Source organism: Typopeltis vanoorti, chromosome 1 (assembly GCF_054136105.1).
Source record: "Typopeltis vanoorti isolate ZY-2024b chromosome 1, IOZ_Tvanoo_1.0, whole genome shotgun sequence".
Lineage (NCBI taxonomy): Eukaryota > Metazoa > Arthropoda > Arachnida > Uropygi > Thelyphonidae > Typopeltis > Typopeltis vanoorti.
This window is the reverse complement of record NC_143549.1, coordinates 3,455,325-3,472,915: the sequence shown is the minus strand read 5'-3', so window position 1 is coordinate 3,472,915 and position 17,591 is coordinate 3,455,325. Positions and strand designations below refer to the sequence as shown.

The 17,591-nt window shown below is 36.3% G+C and overlaps 1 protein-coding gene across 3 annotated transcripts in view; it reads right to left on the bottom strand.

Annotated features, from left to right (window-relative positions):
* Nucleotides 1-294: 294 nt before the first annotated feature.
* Nucleotides 295-17,591, bottom strand: part of Cadps (calcium-dependent secretion activator 1) — a 1,213,340-nt gene continuing 1,196,043 nt past the window's right edge. For all 3 annotated transcript variants that reach the window (XM_090396519.1, XM_090396528.1, XM_090396537.1), the window contains 2 exons: nt 9,249-9,394; nt 295-2,371 (listed from right to left, as the gene is read on the bottom strand). In XM_090396519.1, coding sequence (XP_090252645.1) covers nt 2,176-2,371; nt 9,249-9,394 — 342 coding nt within the window. In that variant the 3' untranslated portion in view covers nt 295-2,175. The remainder of the gene's footprint in view (nt 2,372-9,248; nt 9,395-17,591) is intronic.

Sequence of the window (17,591 nt, the reverse complement as noted above, 5' to 3'; positions counted from 1 at the left end):
TAATGATTAAAGCTCTACAGTAATATTATAATACAGTTGATTTTCACTACAGCAAACTTGTAGGGACCACAGAACAGTTTGTTATAGTGGATAGTTTGCTATAGTGAATTTCTTTTAGCACAGCATTCTTATTTCTGGCACTTTAGGATTTTTCAGCACTTTGTTATAGTGAGAATCAATTGTACCACACCAACATGCAGTACTGTGTATATATATTTTATTTCACTCCCAAAACAGAATGACCTATAAACAATTAATTAAAAAATTAAGAGGGAGGAACACAAACAATTCAAAGAAAGTCCAAACAGTTTTATTCATATTTGAAAGCTTGATGATTAGAGCCATTACTCCAGTAATGTGTTCATCAAATGAATTCAAACCAGCATTTTTAGCTGAAAGCAAGTCATTGTAAATATTATTCTACATTATATGAGAACAGGCATTTTTCAAAAATAAATCTTTGCACATCATCTAGATATAGTCAGTTGTAAAAATTTTAAATAAATTCTAAAAACAGAAAACACTGAATGTATTAAAAATATTAACAGTATTAAGTTCACAGAGGAATATATGGATTCATTAAAAAAAAAAAAAACTTTCATTCATATATACACTGGACAAGACAGGAATACTGAGGAAGGGAACCATGCTACTTATGAACTAGACAATATTTGTGACCACTCAGAGTTTAAATTTCGTTGTTTACTGACTGCTGAATTTCAGCACCTTGATGTGATTAATACAGACATGCATGACAAAAAGAGGAAATGACAAATCATTTCAACACAGTGACTAGGAATCAACAAAACATTTATTAAAAATGACTAGTGAAATATACAAATATTAACTAGAAGTGAAAAAAGCTTCTCATCCTAGAAATTACTTACATAGTCAACTATAAACTGTTCAAATATTAATTAATCTATGAATATTTCAACAGTTTGAAATAGTAGCAGATCATATAGGTGTATATTTTTACTTTTTCATTTCATTTATTTATTTTTATTTTTTTCAAAAGTAGACTGTTTTCCCATAACCTATTATCACAAAACATTATAACAGGAATAATCAAAATGGAATGTTTATCATTCTTATGTATGACATAAAATACTTTAGAAACACTCAAAACTCAAATTGCATTAAAAATTTCATATATTTGAATGATTTATGAAAGTATATAAATAATTATTTTTATGTGACTAGATAAATGCTTTAAAAAAAAAAAAAAAAATTCATCACAGGAAAATGAACTGCTCCAAAAAGTTCAGAGGCTACTTCTAATCTCAATAATAATGAGATGATAAGAGGAAGAGAAGATTGAACATCAGACAGTTTTTGTAAGATGACAATACATTCGATACTGATATCTGAATGATTTAAAAACAACAAAGATATTGCATACATGAGTTCTGTACAGTGAACACAATATTATGAATAAGGAAAAAAATGTAAGGAAAACTCTTTAAGGAATTAATGCCAAGATCAAGTAGCAAATGTCTTCAATTTCTTTATCTACATATTAACACAGATTTCATTTGTCGATATCTATGTCATTTGCAACTTCATAAACTGGAATTAAGGGCACAGATACATTTATTCCATTAATGAAGAATGTATGTATATATTTATATGTATTCATATATATATATATATGTGTGTGTGTGTCTGTGTGCATGTATGTATTTATTTATATATATGTGTGTGTATATATATATATATATATATTTATATGCATAGTGACTAGTTTATCATTCCCTGACAGCAACAGAATGCAGTTATTTGCTAAATGTGCCACTAGCCAGGCACATTGTGAAGATGTCCAAATCAACCATATGCATTCAATCTGAATTTACAAAGCACAATCCATAGTTTCAAATATTTTACCTTCAGCCTTTCTCTGCTAAGAACTAATTAATACTTTTAACTATATTATTAACTTGGCAGCCATTATGCTACAATTTTAGGCTAAAAACTGTGCCTTGCTACTGGAAAACTGCACAAGATGCAAAACTGCAATGTGCACTACATATGGCAATTCTTGATCACAAACTTTTTTACTGCTTTGGTTGACTAGTTGAAAGACTTGACTTTTTAAAAAAAAAAGAAAAAAAAATAGCTCCTAAATCAAGGAACTGTATACCATCCTTTAGTTATTGTGAGGTAACATGATTCTTGTTAGAAGTTCAGAAAACCTCCAGAAAATTTGTTTGCAAGACCTCCTAATCCACCACGACCAAGGTTTGATATTCGTCCAACAACATTTTGCGTAGCATTTTTAATGCTGCTAACATAACCTTCTGCACCTTCTGCTTCGCGAACAACAACTTTAGGTTTATTGACATCATCCTCTAGGCCAGTTTCTGGATAATCTCTGGAAAAAAAAAAAAAAAGTACAGATAAATGACCTACATTCACTTAAGTGAAAAACATGAATTGCTATTTATACTTTCCTCAGTTTTAGAACTAGCATCCTCACATTATATTTCAGATGTACATAATTTACAAGTGCTCTCTCTCTCTCACTCTTTCTTACACACACACATACTCAGCAAAAATAAAATTAATTTAATACAGATATTTCTTTAATTTGTAATTAAAAGTGATATTCTAACAATGAAATTATTTGACAATGAAACTTATTTGTGCTTATGGTCAAACAGAAAGTTCTAAGATAGAAGTGGCCTTGTTGGAAATCTAAATAGATGAGTAGAAAATAATCTACTCCAGGCATATTTTGGGAATATATGGAGAAAATGGCAAGACTAATTAATAGTAATGTAAAGTAGCTGCTAAATTTCTGCTAAATATGGACTGGTCATTACTAACACCATGTTCCAGCAGAAAGATGCACACAAGTTCACCTGGAGAGAAGACAAAAGAAATAAGAAAAGCCTCATTGACTATGTTATTGGTGATAGTAACTTCATTCTGGTTCAGAATATACCAATTATAATGATTTGAAGCAATTATCACTTAGTTTTCAGTAGAATAAAAACAGATATCACACTGAAAAGACAATAGGTAATAAGGTAAATGGGGAATAAAAGAGAAAAAAAGAACCAAATCTTGAGTCCAATGGCACTGAAGAAAAACAACTGATTTAGTTAGAGAGGCATGTGGTGAAATTGTCTGCAAGAATAGAAAATTAAGAACATAATGGTGGATATCAGAGTTCAATGAAGAAGTTATGGAAGGAAAAAACTACAAGCAATAAGCTGGCAGATGTCCTAAAAAAAAAGTGAGAGACAACCATGAAAAAGGAGCTAAACAAAAGTTATGGGAAGATTGGTATGAATATAGAAGATAAATATCAGAAAGACAACAAAATGTCTGGACGATATTGAAAAATCTTCGAAATGGAAGAAATAGTAGTGCAAAAGGAATCAAAGATGATAAGATGACATTATTATTATTATTATTCAGGCCTCCATGCAGTCAAAAGACTCATCATGGGAGGTCCTTCCTAAGAAACACAAAGTCTATCAAGACTCATCGAGGGGAGGTCCCCTCATGAGAAACACAAAGTCTATCATACCACTCCTTAAACTCATTGACCATTCTCGCTCTCACCACTCCATCAGGCAATGCATTCCATGGTTCAACAACCTTCCATACAAAGAAACCACTCCTCACCCTCTTCCAAATAGTTTCCTTTCGTAGCTTCCAGGGATGGTCTCTTGTCATCACTCCTTCCCACTGTTCAGCCAAGCGAAAGAACTCCCCAGTGTCAACCCTGTAACCACCTCTCAACAGTTTAAAAGTCTCAATAATATCATCTCTCCTTCTTCTATCCACCAAACTTTGTGGTCCACATTCCCTCAGCCAATGCTCATAACTAACATGGTAAAGTCCTGAAACCATCTTTGTTATTCGCTTTTGTTATCCCCTTTCCACAGTTAATTTATCCCCTTTAAATCCTGGGGACCAAATCTGAGAACAATAGTCTAAGTGTGGTCTGATCAGAGACTTATACAACAGAATGATAACCCATTTATCTCTGCAGGTCAGTGTCCTTCTCATTATTGCATCAATCCTCTGTGTTACCTTCACCACCTTTGCAATATGTCCCATAAATTTCAGGTTTCAATCAATCATCAACCCCAGATCTCTTGTCTCCGCTACTTCCTCCAGTATAACTCCTCCCATAGAGTATGCAATGTCCCATCGACGTTTCCCAAACCTCAAGACCTTACATTTTGCTGCATTAAACTAACACCATCCATTCATTTGCCCATCTATCTAGCTTATTCAAATCCTCTAGCAGGGCTACCACATTTGTACTATTGCTAATAATCCTTCCCAGCTTCGCATCTCGACAAACAACTGAATATCTCCTTGCAATCCACTGACAATGTCATTGATATAAAGGTTAAACAATATAGGTCCCAGTACTGAGCCCTGTGGAACTCCAACTTGTAACCCTCTGCCTCCTTGAAACTGTCCCACCATACACAACTCTCTGATACCTATCGGACAGCCAATCCTGAATCCAGTTCACCAATCTGATATCCAGACCCATGTGCTGCAACTTAAATATCAGCTTATCATGTGGCATGCTGTCAAATGCTTTTGCTAAGTCTAAGAAAATGGCAGTATATGCCTTTCCATCATCTAATGCTCTTGTAACTTTATTATAAAAGGCTAGCATATTGCTAAAACAAGAGCACCCCTTCAAAAATCCATGTTGACTCTCACAGATAACACCACCCTCATCTGCCCAATGCTTTATACTGTCCCTCACTGCTTTCTCCAAGATCTTACTAACTACTGATGACACATTAACTGGCATATAATTAGACACGTCTAGTCAGCTACCTCCCTTATGCAATGGCACTATCTTACCTTCCTTCCATTCAATGGGCACATTTCCTGCAGCCAGACTTTCATTGAAAAGACAGGTCAAAGGAGCTGTCAGTCCCTTAGCACATTTTCTCAAAACTCGTGGTGAAATACCATCCAGCCCCACCACTTTACTAACATCCAGAGTACTCAAGTATTTGGAACATGTTCTCCTCCTACACCTCTAAACCTCGAACCTGCCCTATAACTCTAGTATTAAAATTTACTCCTCCAGGATGAAATACACCAATAAAGTGTTCATTGAACAATTTCAGTATGTCCTCTGCATCAGTTACTCTATTCCCATTTTTATCCCACAATGTTATTTCTCCTCCTACTGGGCACATAGCTAAAAATTTTCTTTGGATCATTGGGGAAATCTCTTCTCATATTCCAGTTTCGCCTTTCTTACCATACTAGTCATTCTTCATGCCTGTGTCTTATATTCTTCATGCACCTGTCTCCTTATATCTCTTCCATCGCCTCTTTTTCACATGCAGTTTCTGTTTAATATTGTTTGTCATCACTTTACACCAAATTGTGTTCTCTTCTTCACTTGTGACATACAGCTTACTATTGCTGCTAGCAAATATTCCTTCACAATTTCCCAAGCACTAATGATATCCCAGCCTTACAATTCCTTCCTACATGAATGTTTCCCAAATTGATGTCTTCTTCTTATTGTGCTATCTTCTATCGAAGGTCAGCGACCATCTTGGCGAACAAACTGTGCTCTTATGCTAATCTGAGCAGTTGTGCACTGCTATTCCTGTCCACATCTTGATGTTGTCAAACCATGATATTCTTTTTCTTCCTCTAGTTCCTTTGCCACCAATTCTTCCTATCAAAATAGTTTGTAGAAGTTGGTATTTGCTGTTTCTCATGATGTGGCCAAGATATGATGTTTTTCGTTTCTTGATTATTTGTACAAGATGTTTAGCTTTGCTAATGGATTTTAAGACATCTTCATTGGTAATTTTTTCTGTCCATGATATCTTTAGCATTCTTCTGTATAGCCACATCTCAAAGGCTTCGATTTTCTTGATGGTTGTCGCCTTCAATGTCCATGTTTCAACTCCATAGAGCAGAATAGACCACACGTGACATTTCAGCATTCGGCATCTGACTTCCATGTTTAAGTCTTTATTGCAGAATAGTGTTCTCATTTTCATGAAGGACTGCCGTGCAACTTCAATCCTTGTCTTTATATCTATTTCTGGATCCCACCGTTCATTAAGCCAGCAACCAAGATATTTATATCTTGACACTTGATCAATATTTTTCCCATTGAGTGTCAGTTTCATTGATGAGGCTGGATGTTTGCTGATGATCATGTATTTTGTCTTGTTGATGTTTATATTTATTCCCATTCTTTGGCTTTCTATGTATACTCTGTCAATGAGTTTTTGGAGATCCATAATATTATCTGCAATTAGCACGGTGTCATCTGCATATCGAAGGTTGTTAACAATCTTTCCATTTATTGTGATTCCCTCTGAACATTCTTCCAATGCTTTTTTAAAGATTACCTCTGCATATATGTTGAACAGGAGTGGTGAGAGCACACATCCTTGTCTCACTCCTCTTTTGATGTTAATATCACTGGTGGTAATGTTGTCTAATTGAACGGTAGCTGACTGATTCCAATACAGATTTGTTATTAGTCTTATGTCTTGTTCGTCTAGCCTTATTTGTTGAAGGACTTCTATTAAGTTAGTGTGTCTGACTTTGCCGAATGCTTTTTCAAAATCTATGAAACACATAAAGACAGATGTCTGTTTTTCTATGCATTTTTGTATCAATATTTCGGTACAGAAAAGGGCCTCTCTAGTACCAAAACCATTCCGAAAGCCGAATTGTGTTTCACTTAGAGTTTCTTCACTTTTTCTATAAATACGATTCTGAATTACTTTCAAAATATTTTTAATGTTTGGCTCATTAGACCAATAAATCACCACAGGAATCAATTCGCTTTGGGTTTCTTTGGGACAGTGATAAATGTAGATTTGAGCCAATCTGATGGAAATTCATCACTTTCATATATTTTTGTCTAAGAATTGATAAGAATTTGTCTATAAATTGATGTCTAAGAACTATTATAATCACCTGTCTTATAATTCCATATATGTGCCCGTCTCTTTGATACTCCTGCATGTCTATTCATTGTCCAAGTCAAAACCACATGGTCACTCTCTCCAACTGGTGGGAGAAATGTCATCTCAGTTATTATCAACTCTTCTGATGCTATGACCAAATCTAAAACTCTTGAATCTCTGGTTCCCCTCTATTACATGTAGCCTAAGACATTTGTCCCTGAAGAATTCTAGAAATTCCATTCCTTTATTGCTACATGCATCTTCCTCTCCCCAATTTATACTACTGTAGTTAAAATCTCCCATAACAATCATTCTTCTTGCACTTGCCAAACTCAACTGTCTAAACATCTCCTGGTCCCCACCCTCTGTGTTCCTAGGTCTGTAGCAACACCCCACTAAATATGTCTTGCCCACTTCTACCTCACACCATATGCTTTCAAAATCATTAGTGTCACTGCCTTCCAAAGCCTCCACTCTTAGAGGACATAGGTCATCACTTATCATAAGCAGTACTCCACCACCACGCTTTCCCTTCCTATCCTGCCAAAAAATGCTGTATCCTACTACTTCTATTCCTGTTATTATATCCTCTTCTGTCAACCACGTCTCAGTGATCCCAATAATCTTTGGCCAGGCTGATGCTATCAGCACCACGAATTCCTCTCCTTTATTTCAGATACTCTTGCATTAGCATAAAGCATAAAAATGCCACTATTTCTATACCCAGCATTATCCCTACTAGACTCCACTAGTAGGCTCAGCACTACCTTGGGCATTCTAGTTTCTCTGCATTGACACAATGACTCGTTCAGAACAGCAATCTCTCTCTCGCATACAATTCCTCTCTGTCCTCAAATGCTCTCCAAGCATCCACATATTCCAATCTTCTCTTCTGACACATTCTAGCTATTATGTTATTCAATATTACTGCTCTTCTGCTCAGCTCGTCATAATCATATCTAGGCAACATGCACACTATCTTTCCTCTCTGCGTCTTCTTTCGTACTACCTCAAGCAAGAATCTCATATCTCTCGCTGCCCAATTTACATTACCGCTTAAGTCATTGAGACTGGTTATCTGCCTTTAATTAAAACAGACCAGATAACAGTTCCTGTCATAGATGGGAATGGAACTGAGGTCTTTCTAACCAAAGGGCTTCGTCTATACCCTCTTTATAAAATTATGATTCAGCCACATGTTGACTACTGTGCACAGACTTGGCCACCTGCATTTCTTTGGTATTGGGAGGTTGTGGAAAGGATTCAGAGACGAGTGACTAAACTGGTGACAGGCCTGTGCAATGTTCCCTCTGACGACAGATTGAGGGTGTATGGGTTGCAGAGTCTAGCTAACAGGTGGAGGAAAGGTGATATAAGAGAAACTGATAAATTACTGAAGGGATTCTATAAGATTGACACAGAAGAAATTTTTCAATACATGGGGAGTAGAGGGAAAACAAGGGGGGGGGTCACACTTGGAAGATGTTGTTAGCTGTGGTTAGAGACTAGATTCTTTACTTGGAGAGTGGTCAATGAATGTAATGGATTGCCAGAAGTGTGTGTGTGAGCATACTACCTGTTAATAGTTTTAAGCAGATGTATGAGAAGTATTGTGCTAATAGATAGAGTGGGTCACCTATGATGAGTTTTTTGGCTCTTATACATCAAACAGGTGACGAACCAGTATCACGTGCATGACACAATTTCTGCACTGAAATACCGAGGTTAAGATGTTTCAACAGTTCTATCCTCCTTGCATCGATATGGTACCTGTTCTTATCTTTGATATCACTAGCACTTCTATGAACTTCAACTTGCTTGGAAGCTTTAGCTAGAGCTGAATGTAAGCAAAATAAACTAACAATCACCCAAAATGAAGGGATCACCACCAACTGCAGATTTAAATAATCAACATATTCACTGCCACTGGTTTGTGATGTCCACAGGCCATTCAGCATGACCTTGCCACAATACTTACACATCCACAATGTAGCAGTGGCACTGAATGTATAAACTAAGAGCGTGCGCGTGCACACGCACACACACACACACACACACGTCATCTGCTGTAGCCCAGTTAACTCATTGGATGAACATTGGAATTTGAAGTGCACCTTCCTTAATTTTGTTCACATTAAAGGTACCAGACCATCCATTACTAGAAAATCAGCGGTGTACTTATAGTATATTTTCTAAAATAAAACACTTATGCTATAACATTCATATAATAAGCAAATAATATATACTCAACCAGTCCTGTATGCATATAACTTGTAATAATGAAGTAATTATACTCTATAAATTAAAACATACTCTGAATCCTCTTTTTCTCTGTGACTGGCTTCTGTAACTGAAGCAGAGGCTTCCTCTAGTTGAAGGCGACTTGTAATAGTTTGGTAGGTCTTTGAGTTTAATTTTTCTTCTTCAATTCCTTGCAGTTCAAAATCTGAATATAATTTCTAGAAAGAGAGAATGAAAATGAAACCGTATTTCATTTTTAATGTGAAATAAGGAAACTCTTTATATTATAAAATTATTATCATTATTATGATTCAGGACTTGAATGGAGCACAAGACTCATTGTGAGAAGCCCATCCTAGACAACACAAAGTAATTCATACTACTCCTTGAACTTATTTACAATTTGTGTTCTCGCCACCATATGGTTCAACTACTCCCCACAAAAAAGAAACCGCTCCGCCCCACTTGCTCATGACTTCCTTTTGCAACGTCTAGGGATGGCCCCTTTTTCTTCTCCTTTCCCTACTGCAAAATAAGTTTCTTCTTTCTCTACTGGTCAGCATTCATCTCAGTTGCAGCAATTCTTTCAGCTATCTTCACTGTGTTTTACAACATTTCTCTTGAACTCCAAATTTCTATCACTTATCATCATCCCAAGATTCCTTGCTTTCCCCCCCCACTTCCTACAGTACAGTTCCTCTGACAGAGTGTACAATCTCAAACTTCAAGACTTTACATTTAGCTGAATTAAACCAATGCCTCATTCATTTGCTTATCTATCCAATTTATTCAAATCTTGAAGCTACCATATCTGTACTATTACTTACCCTTTCCAGCTTCACATCATCTGCAAACAACTGAATATCTCCCCTGTAATCCATTGACAATGTCACTAATATAAAGTATGTATATTATTTCTGGGAAAACTCCCATGTTACTCCTCTTAATAAACTATTATAATTATGGCTATTTTGCCTGTTTCAGTTTAGGAGTGTCCCTGTTTAAATGTCATTGGCTATTTACTCATGGATTCTTAGGGCATTGTAGTTGTAAATTTACCAAAAAGTATATGTAGCATAAGGAAGAGAAATTATACACACCCTTTTTTGGGTGTTGCGGCTTTTCTTCTTTCTGCGATGTCTGAAAACTACTGAGTGTGTGGAGGGGGGTAGGCAATTTGGGAGAATTAAATTTGAAAAACCCGGTTTTTTTTCCAGTAATATATATATATAAACATATACATTATATTAATATATTATTCCCCCACCTTTTCCCCCACCCTATATAATATATTAATATAGTATATATGTTTATATATATATTACTGGAAAAAAACCTGGGTTTTTCTAATTTAATTCCCCCAAATTGCCCCCCCCCAACACACGCTCAGTAGTTTTCAGACATCGCAGAAAGAAGAAAAGCCGCAACACCCAGAAAAAGGTATGTGTAAATTTCTCTTCCTTATTCTCTTCCACAGGTTTGCTAATTTTTTGGGAGACAGTGCATTGGCAATAGATTAGGCATGATAGTTATACAAACAAAACATTTCATTTTGATCTTACTGCAAATCACAATGTAAGAGGGAGAAAATCTCTTTCTCAACCTAGTCATATACACATTAAGTGCAACATACAATATACAATTAATTTTCTCTTACATGACACTTGCTTAACCCTTTATATTGTTAACTCATCTAAATTTAACATACAGTTATTCCTTATGTGCTAACTTAGCAATCTCCGTTCATTCTATATACAAAATTTACATTTGTTTCCTTTCATGACCATAACTGTTTACTTAACTAGTTATTAAAAATTTCCTGTAAGCACTTTCATTACATACATAAATTTCAACAGTATGCTTTTAAAACATTAACAAAATTGATGTTTAATTGCAGTAGTCTCTACAGATACAGTCCAGTTAACATGAACAATTCTTCAGCTAGGTTTGCTTAACGTTGTGTCCTTTTTCTGAAATATGACCATTGACTGGATGATATGGCGGTTCTTCTTGCAGTTGCTGGGAAATTTAGGTAGATTTCTTCATCAGAAACAAGAAATTAACTTCTGATGTCTTCTGCTATGCCTATGAATAGCTGTATGTTCCAAGCACATCGTTGCAATCTGGCTGGAGTTCCATCGATAATATGGCCTTGCCTTCACCACCAGAACTTCGTCCACCGAAACTGACCAGTGCCGGAAGTCTCCAAAACTCAGGAAGAAGAGCGATAGAGTCACCAGTGAGAGTCTTCTAAATCCTCTATTCTCTATATTTTTGAGAGCCCTCTCAGCCCTCTTAAATATCTTGTCTCATTCTATGTAACCATGTAATTGTTACCAGGATCACCCACTGGCACAGTGACATTACATCGGTAGGCTCCGTGCGAGACACTATATTGTGGGTGCATATTTTTATGTTCACAAGATTATGCACAGTCATCGTTATAATCTTCACTAATCCTTTTCCCTTCATTTTACAAACAAATTAATAAATCTTATTCATGTGCACTATTACAGTAAAGTTAACATACATACATTATTACATAAACTCATATTTTATATATGTGGAAACCTCTGTAAAATCGAACTAAAAAAAAATTTAAGTAATTTAATTTTTCGTAGGAGATTTTACAATGTCATACACAACTCTTTGATATCTATCAGACAGCCAATCCAATTCACTAACCTGATATCTAAACTCATGTGTTGTAACTTAAATATTAGCTTATAATGCGACACCCTTTCAAATGCATTTGTAAAATCAAAAAGGCAGAATATGCCTTTTCCTCATCAGCTGCACTTGTTACTTTATTATAAAAGGCAATAAGATTACGAAATAAGAGCGCCCCTTAACAAATCCATGCTAACCTCACAAATAACATTACACTCATATGCCCAATGCTATAAATACCACACTGAAGAAATTAATGATCCCTCACTAATTTCTTCGAAATCTTAACCACTGATGAAATACAAACTAGTCTATAGTTTGACACTCAAACCATAGCATACCACCTTATGCTATGGTACTATCTTACTCTACTTCAACTCCTTGGTAACCTTTCCTGTGACCAGACTCTCATCGAAAACCTAGGTCAATGAATAAGTCAGTTCTTCAGTGCATTCTCTCAAAACCTGAGGTGAAATCCCATCCAGACATATTGCTTTATTTATTATTGCTTTATACTGTCTCAGTATTTCAAACACTCTTCTTGCACTTCTAAACCATAGCACCTCATTGCACAATTGGAAGGCTGATACGTTGCACCCTTTGATTAGAAAAGGTCTAAGTTCGATTCTCATCATGATGGGAGGAATCTTTATATGGACTTTTTCAGTTGAAGGTGAGTTAGTTGATCTCATATGGAGGTAGCAAGGTTTTTCATCCTGCATATAGACAAATCAGCCCTTCGGAACACATGCAATTTACAGACAAAAAATACTAGTGTTGGTGGTGGGCAGTAGATGGTGTTGATGTAGATGATAATAGTAGAGGGTAGGTGTAGTTGGTAGATGGAGAGTTGTGGAATGGGTAATCTCCCTCGATGAGTCCTCGTACTCCTTGGAGATGTCACAAAATAATAAATAGTACATAAATAATAAACCACAAACCTGCATCATCCCTATAGTATTAAAACCTAATTTTCCAGGATGAAATGCCCCCCTAATAAAGGCTTCATTGAAGAAACTCCACTATGTGCTCTGCATCAATCACTCTACTTCCATTTTTATCCAGTAATGTCATTATTCTACAACAATTCCTCTTTGTACTAGCCACATAAGAAATAATTCTTAAGGATTTTCTTTGCATCTCAAAGCCAATCTCTTCTCATATTCCAGTTTTGCCTTCCTTACCATGCTAGAAATTCATACGGCCTCAGTCTTATATTTTTTGTGTCTGCTCTCAACCCCTTTCCTCATATTTTCACTTGCAGTTCCATTTTGATAGTGTTTGTCATCCACATTATTTCATCACAAATACAGAATATTTTCAAATATACAAGAAAAGTATTACTATCATATTTTCTGTTCACCACAAATATTCATTACAGAATTTTAAGTAAATAATAATAATAATAATAATAATAATTATTATTATTATTACCCCAAGACTCGTGGAGTCAAAGACTCATCTGGAAAGTCCTTTTATCACACAAACAACTCATCATATCAAGTCTTCAACACATTCAAACTTCTTGCAGACACCATACTCTCAGGCAAGGCATTCCAATCATTCACAACTCAAGGAAAAAAACTGCCTGTAGAACTTCTCCAGCATTGATCCTATAACAACCCCTTACCAACTTGTAGGTCTCTATCAGACTCTGCAAATTACATCTTCTCAATCATTCCTCATACTCGCATTCCAGAGGTCAGAAACTACCTTAGTCATCGCCTTTGGACCCTTTCAATATCTCTTCATCCTTCTGAAAACCAGGTGACCAAACATGGGCACAATAGTCCATGTGTGGCCTAATCAAAGCCTTATATAATGGAACAAGAATCTCCCTACTTCTACACGTTAGTGTCCTTCGCATCATTCCCAGAAGCCTTTGTGTTGTCTTCACAATTTTGGCTATGTGTCCCCTAAATTTCAGATCCTTATACACTATTACATCCAGATCTCTTATTTCCTGCACCTCTAACAATATATCATCACCATGCATAAATTCTGTATCCCATCTTTGTTTTCCAAATTTTAAAACCTTACATTTTGCAACATTGAACTCACATCCCCATTTCCGTGCCAATCACTCAATTTATTCAGGTCTTCTTGTAAGGCCACAACATCTTCACTCTCTTCATGGTTTGTCACAACTTTGCATCATCTGCAAACAACTGAATATCTCCATCCAAATCTTCACCAATATCATTAATATACAAGATAAACATTAATGGCCCTAAAAGAAAGTCACTCCACTAGTGGCTTTCCTTTTCCTGGATATCGCTCCCCATACACAACTTGTTGATACCTATTAGATAGCCAGTTTCCAATCCAATGCACAAATCTAATATTCAACCCCATCTGCTCTAGTTTGACCGTCAACTTATCATGAGGTTCTCTATCAAAAGCCTTTGCGAAATCCAAGTATATTACTGTGTATCCTTCTCCTCTGTCCAAGGAAGCAGTCACTTTATTGTAATAAGTAAGTAGATTACTAAAACATGACCTCGCCTCCCTTTTGCAAATCCATGCTGTCCATCAGAGATAATACCATTGTTGTCAATTGTACTCTGGATCCTAGTTCTCACAAGCTTCTCCAACAACTTAACCACAACACCTGACACACAGATAGACCTATAGTTTGATGCTTGAGTTCGATCACCTCCTTTATGAAGTGGCACAATCTTGCCCTCCTTAGGAACTTGACCAAGTGCAAGACTCATATTAAAGAAATATGTCAAGGCAGGTGTCAACTCCCTGGCACATTCCTTCAGAATACGTGGTGATATATTATCAAGTCCCACAGCCTTATTTACATCTAGTTTACTCAACTACCATACACCTCTTGCTCAAACACAGTCAGTATCTCCTCCCCATCATCAACTACTCTCAATCTCTCCACAAAGTCACATTCACAATAATGAAAGACCTTTATGAACTGCTTATTAAGTATCTCCATAACACATTCTGCAACAGCTGTCTTTATACCATTTTCTCCAGTCAATGTCATCCTTCCATAATCATTCTTTCTTTTGCTGGCTACATATCAAATGAACTCCTTAGGATTCTTTTTGGCAGCATTTGCTAACTGCTGCTCATACCTCTCTTTAGCTACCCTCACCAACCAAGTCACCCTCCTTGCCTGGTCTTTGTAGACCTCATGGAATTGGTTATTGGTTATTATGCTGCCTCCACAATGCCATTTTTCTCTGTATTGCATGCTCAATCTCTTTATTCATCCATCTCACACCTACCTTATTTAACCTTCTCACCCTTGGAATACATTTAGACATTGCATCTACTAGATAGTTTTTGAAAATCCACCAAGCTGCATTGATCTCTTTTCCAGCTAACTCCTCATTCCATGCTACACCCACAAGCTGTCTCCTGAGCTCTTCATAATCAATCCGCTTGTAGTTCCACATATACCCTTTTCTCACAGGGGTCCTCGCACTGCTGGCAACCACCCAGGTAATCACCTCATGGTCAGTCTCACCAATTGGTGGATGATTTGACACCTCATTTATAATTACATTCTGATGAGATGACCAAATCCAAGACCCTCAATCCTCGTGTGCCCTCCTTTACATACTGTCTGAGGTAGTTACCTATGAAAAACTCAAGAAACTCATTTTCTTTACTTCCAGTTGCTATCTCATCATTCTAGCCTATATTGCCATAATTAAAATCGCCCATTATGATCACCCTTTTCTTATTTGTGTTTGGCTAATTTGATTATACATTTCATTATTACTACCATCCACATTACATGGTCCATAACAACATCCAACCAAGTATTTGATTCCATTCACCTCTATCTCACACCATACTGCCTCAAAACTACTGGCACTATTGGCACCTCTTGCATCTCTACTTTGTAAGGACATAACTCTTTCTCTATCATCAATAGCACTCCCCATCCCTTTTTACCCATTCTGTCCTCACGAAACACATCATACCCTTCCATCTCTATTCCTGTCAGGTTGTCGTCCTCTTCCAACCATGTCTCACTTATTCCGACAATCTTTGGGTGCACAGATGCAATTAGTGCAACCATTTCATCTGCCTTGTTTTTTACACTTCTACCATTTGTATACAGTTATAATGTCATATAAATTTATAATGTTATATAAATAATAATAATAACAATAATGCATTTTACATTTATTTTCATATACATATGAAATATCAATGAAATATATGAAATTTCATATACATATGCCTTTCATAATAATAATGTGACAAGAGCAGTTGATGAGGGAAGCCATATACTGCCAGTTTTTTGGGATTTTGCAAAGGCATGTCACAGAGTGCCACATGATAAGCTGATATTTAAGTTGTAGCACATTGGTTTAGATGTCTGGTTAGTCAACCGGATTCAGGATTGGCTGTCTGATAGGTATCAGAGATTTGTGTATGGTGGTGCAGTATCAAGGAGGCAGAAGGTTACAAGTGGGGTCTCACAGGGCTCAGTACTAGAACCTGTATTGTTTAACAGTTATATCAATGACATTGTCAATGGATTGCAGGAGGAATATTCAGTTGTTTGCAGATGATGTGAAGCTGGAAAGGGTTATTAGTAATAGTGTAGATGTGGTAGCCCTGCAAGAGGATTTGAATAAGCTAGACAAAAATAGCAAATGAATGGGGGGGTGTTGGTTTAATGCAGCAAAATGTAAAGTTTTAAGGTTTAGGACACATCGATGGGATGCTGCATACTCTATTGCAGGAGCTATACTGGAGGAAGTAGGAAGAGATAAAAGATGTGGGGTTGATGTTTGATAGAAACCTGAAATTCAGGGGACATATTGCAAAGGTGGTGATGGTAACACACAGAGAATTGCTGCAATAATGAGAAGGACGCTGACCTGCAGAGATAAAAGAGTTATCATTCCATTGTATAAGACCCTGATCAGACTGCACTTAGACTATTGTTCTCAGATTTGGTCCCCAGGATTTGAAGGGGATAAATTAACTGTGGAAAGGGTACAAAGGCAGATAACAAAGATGGTTTGAGGACTGTACAATGTTAGTTATGAGGATTGGCTGAGGGAATGTGGACTGCAGAGTTTGGTGGATAGAAGAAGGAGAGGTGATATGATTGAGACTTTTAAACTGTTGAGAGATGGTTACAGGGATGACACTGGGGAGTTCTTTCACTTGGTTAAATAGTGGGAAGGAGTGATGACATGGGGCGATCCCTGGAATTTGTGAGCAAGAGGGTGAAGAGTGGGTTCTTTGCTTGGAGGGTAGTTGAACCATGGAATGCATTGCCTAATAGAGTCGTGACAGTGAGAATGGTAAACGGAGGCCTGAATAATAATAATAATATTTACAGTGCATCATGTAATGTGCTAAGAAATTTGTTTTTTAAATTTTAACTATATTGGTTATGGAATAATTTATGTAAACATACATAATTCTTTTCTCTGCATTTTATCATTTATATTTGCAGCTAATTTTATTTCACAATTGATTTACGGTAATTTATATATATATATATATATATATATATATATATATACAGGGTGTTCGGGATAAATTTGACATATTTATAATTAATTATATTTTTCCGTAAGTTACATGTATTAACACACACTTCTCTTCATTTAAAAGTTTGGACCCTTCTTCATTCATATACAAGATGTCAGAAAGGATGGATAGCTGGAACCCACCTGAATCATGGAAGAGAATAACTTGTATCATGATGATTTGTGCCCGCCATCAAAATAAGGATATTACGACTGCTGC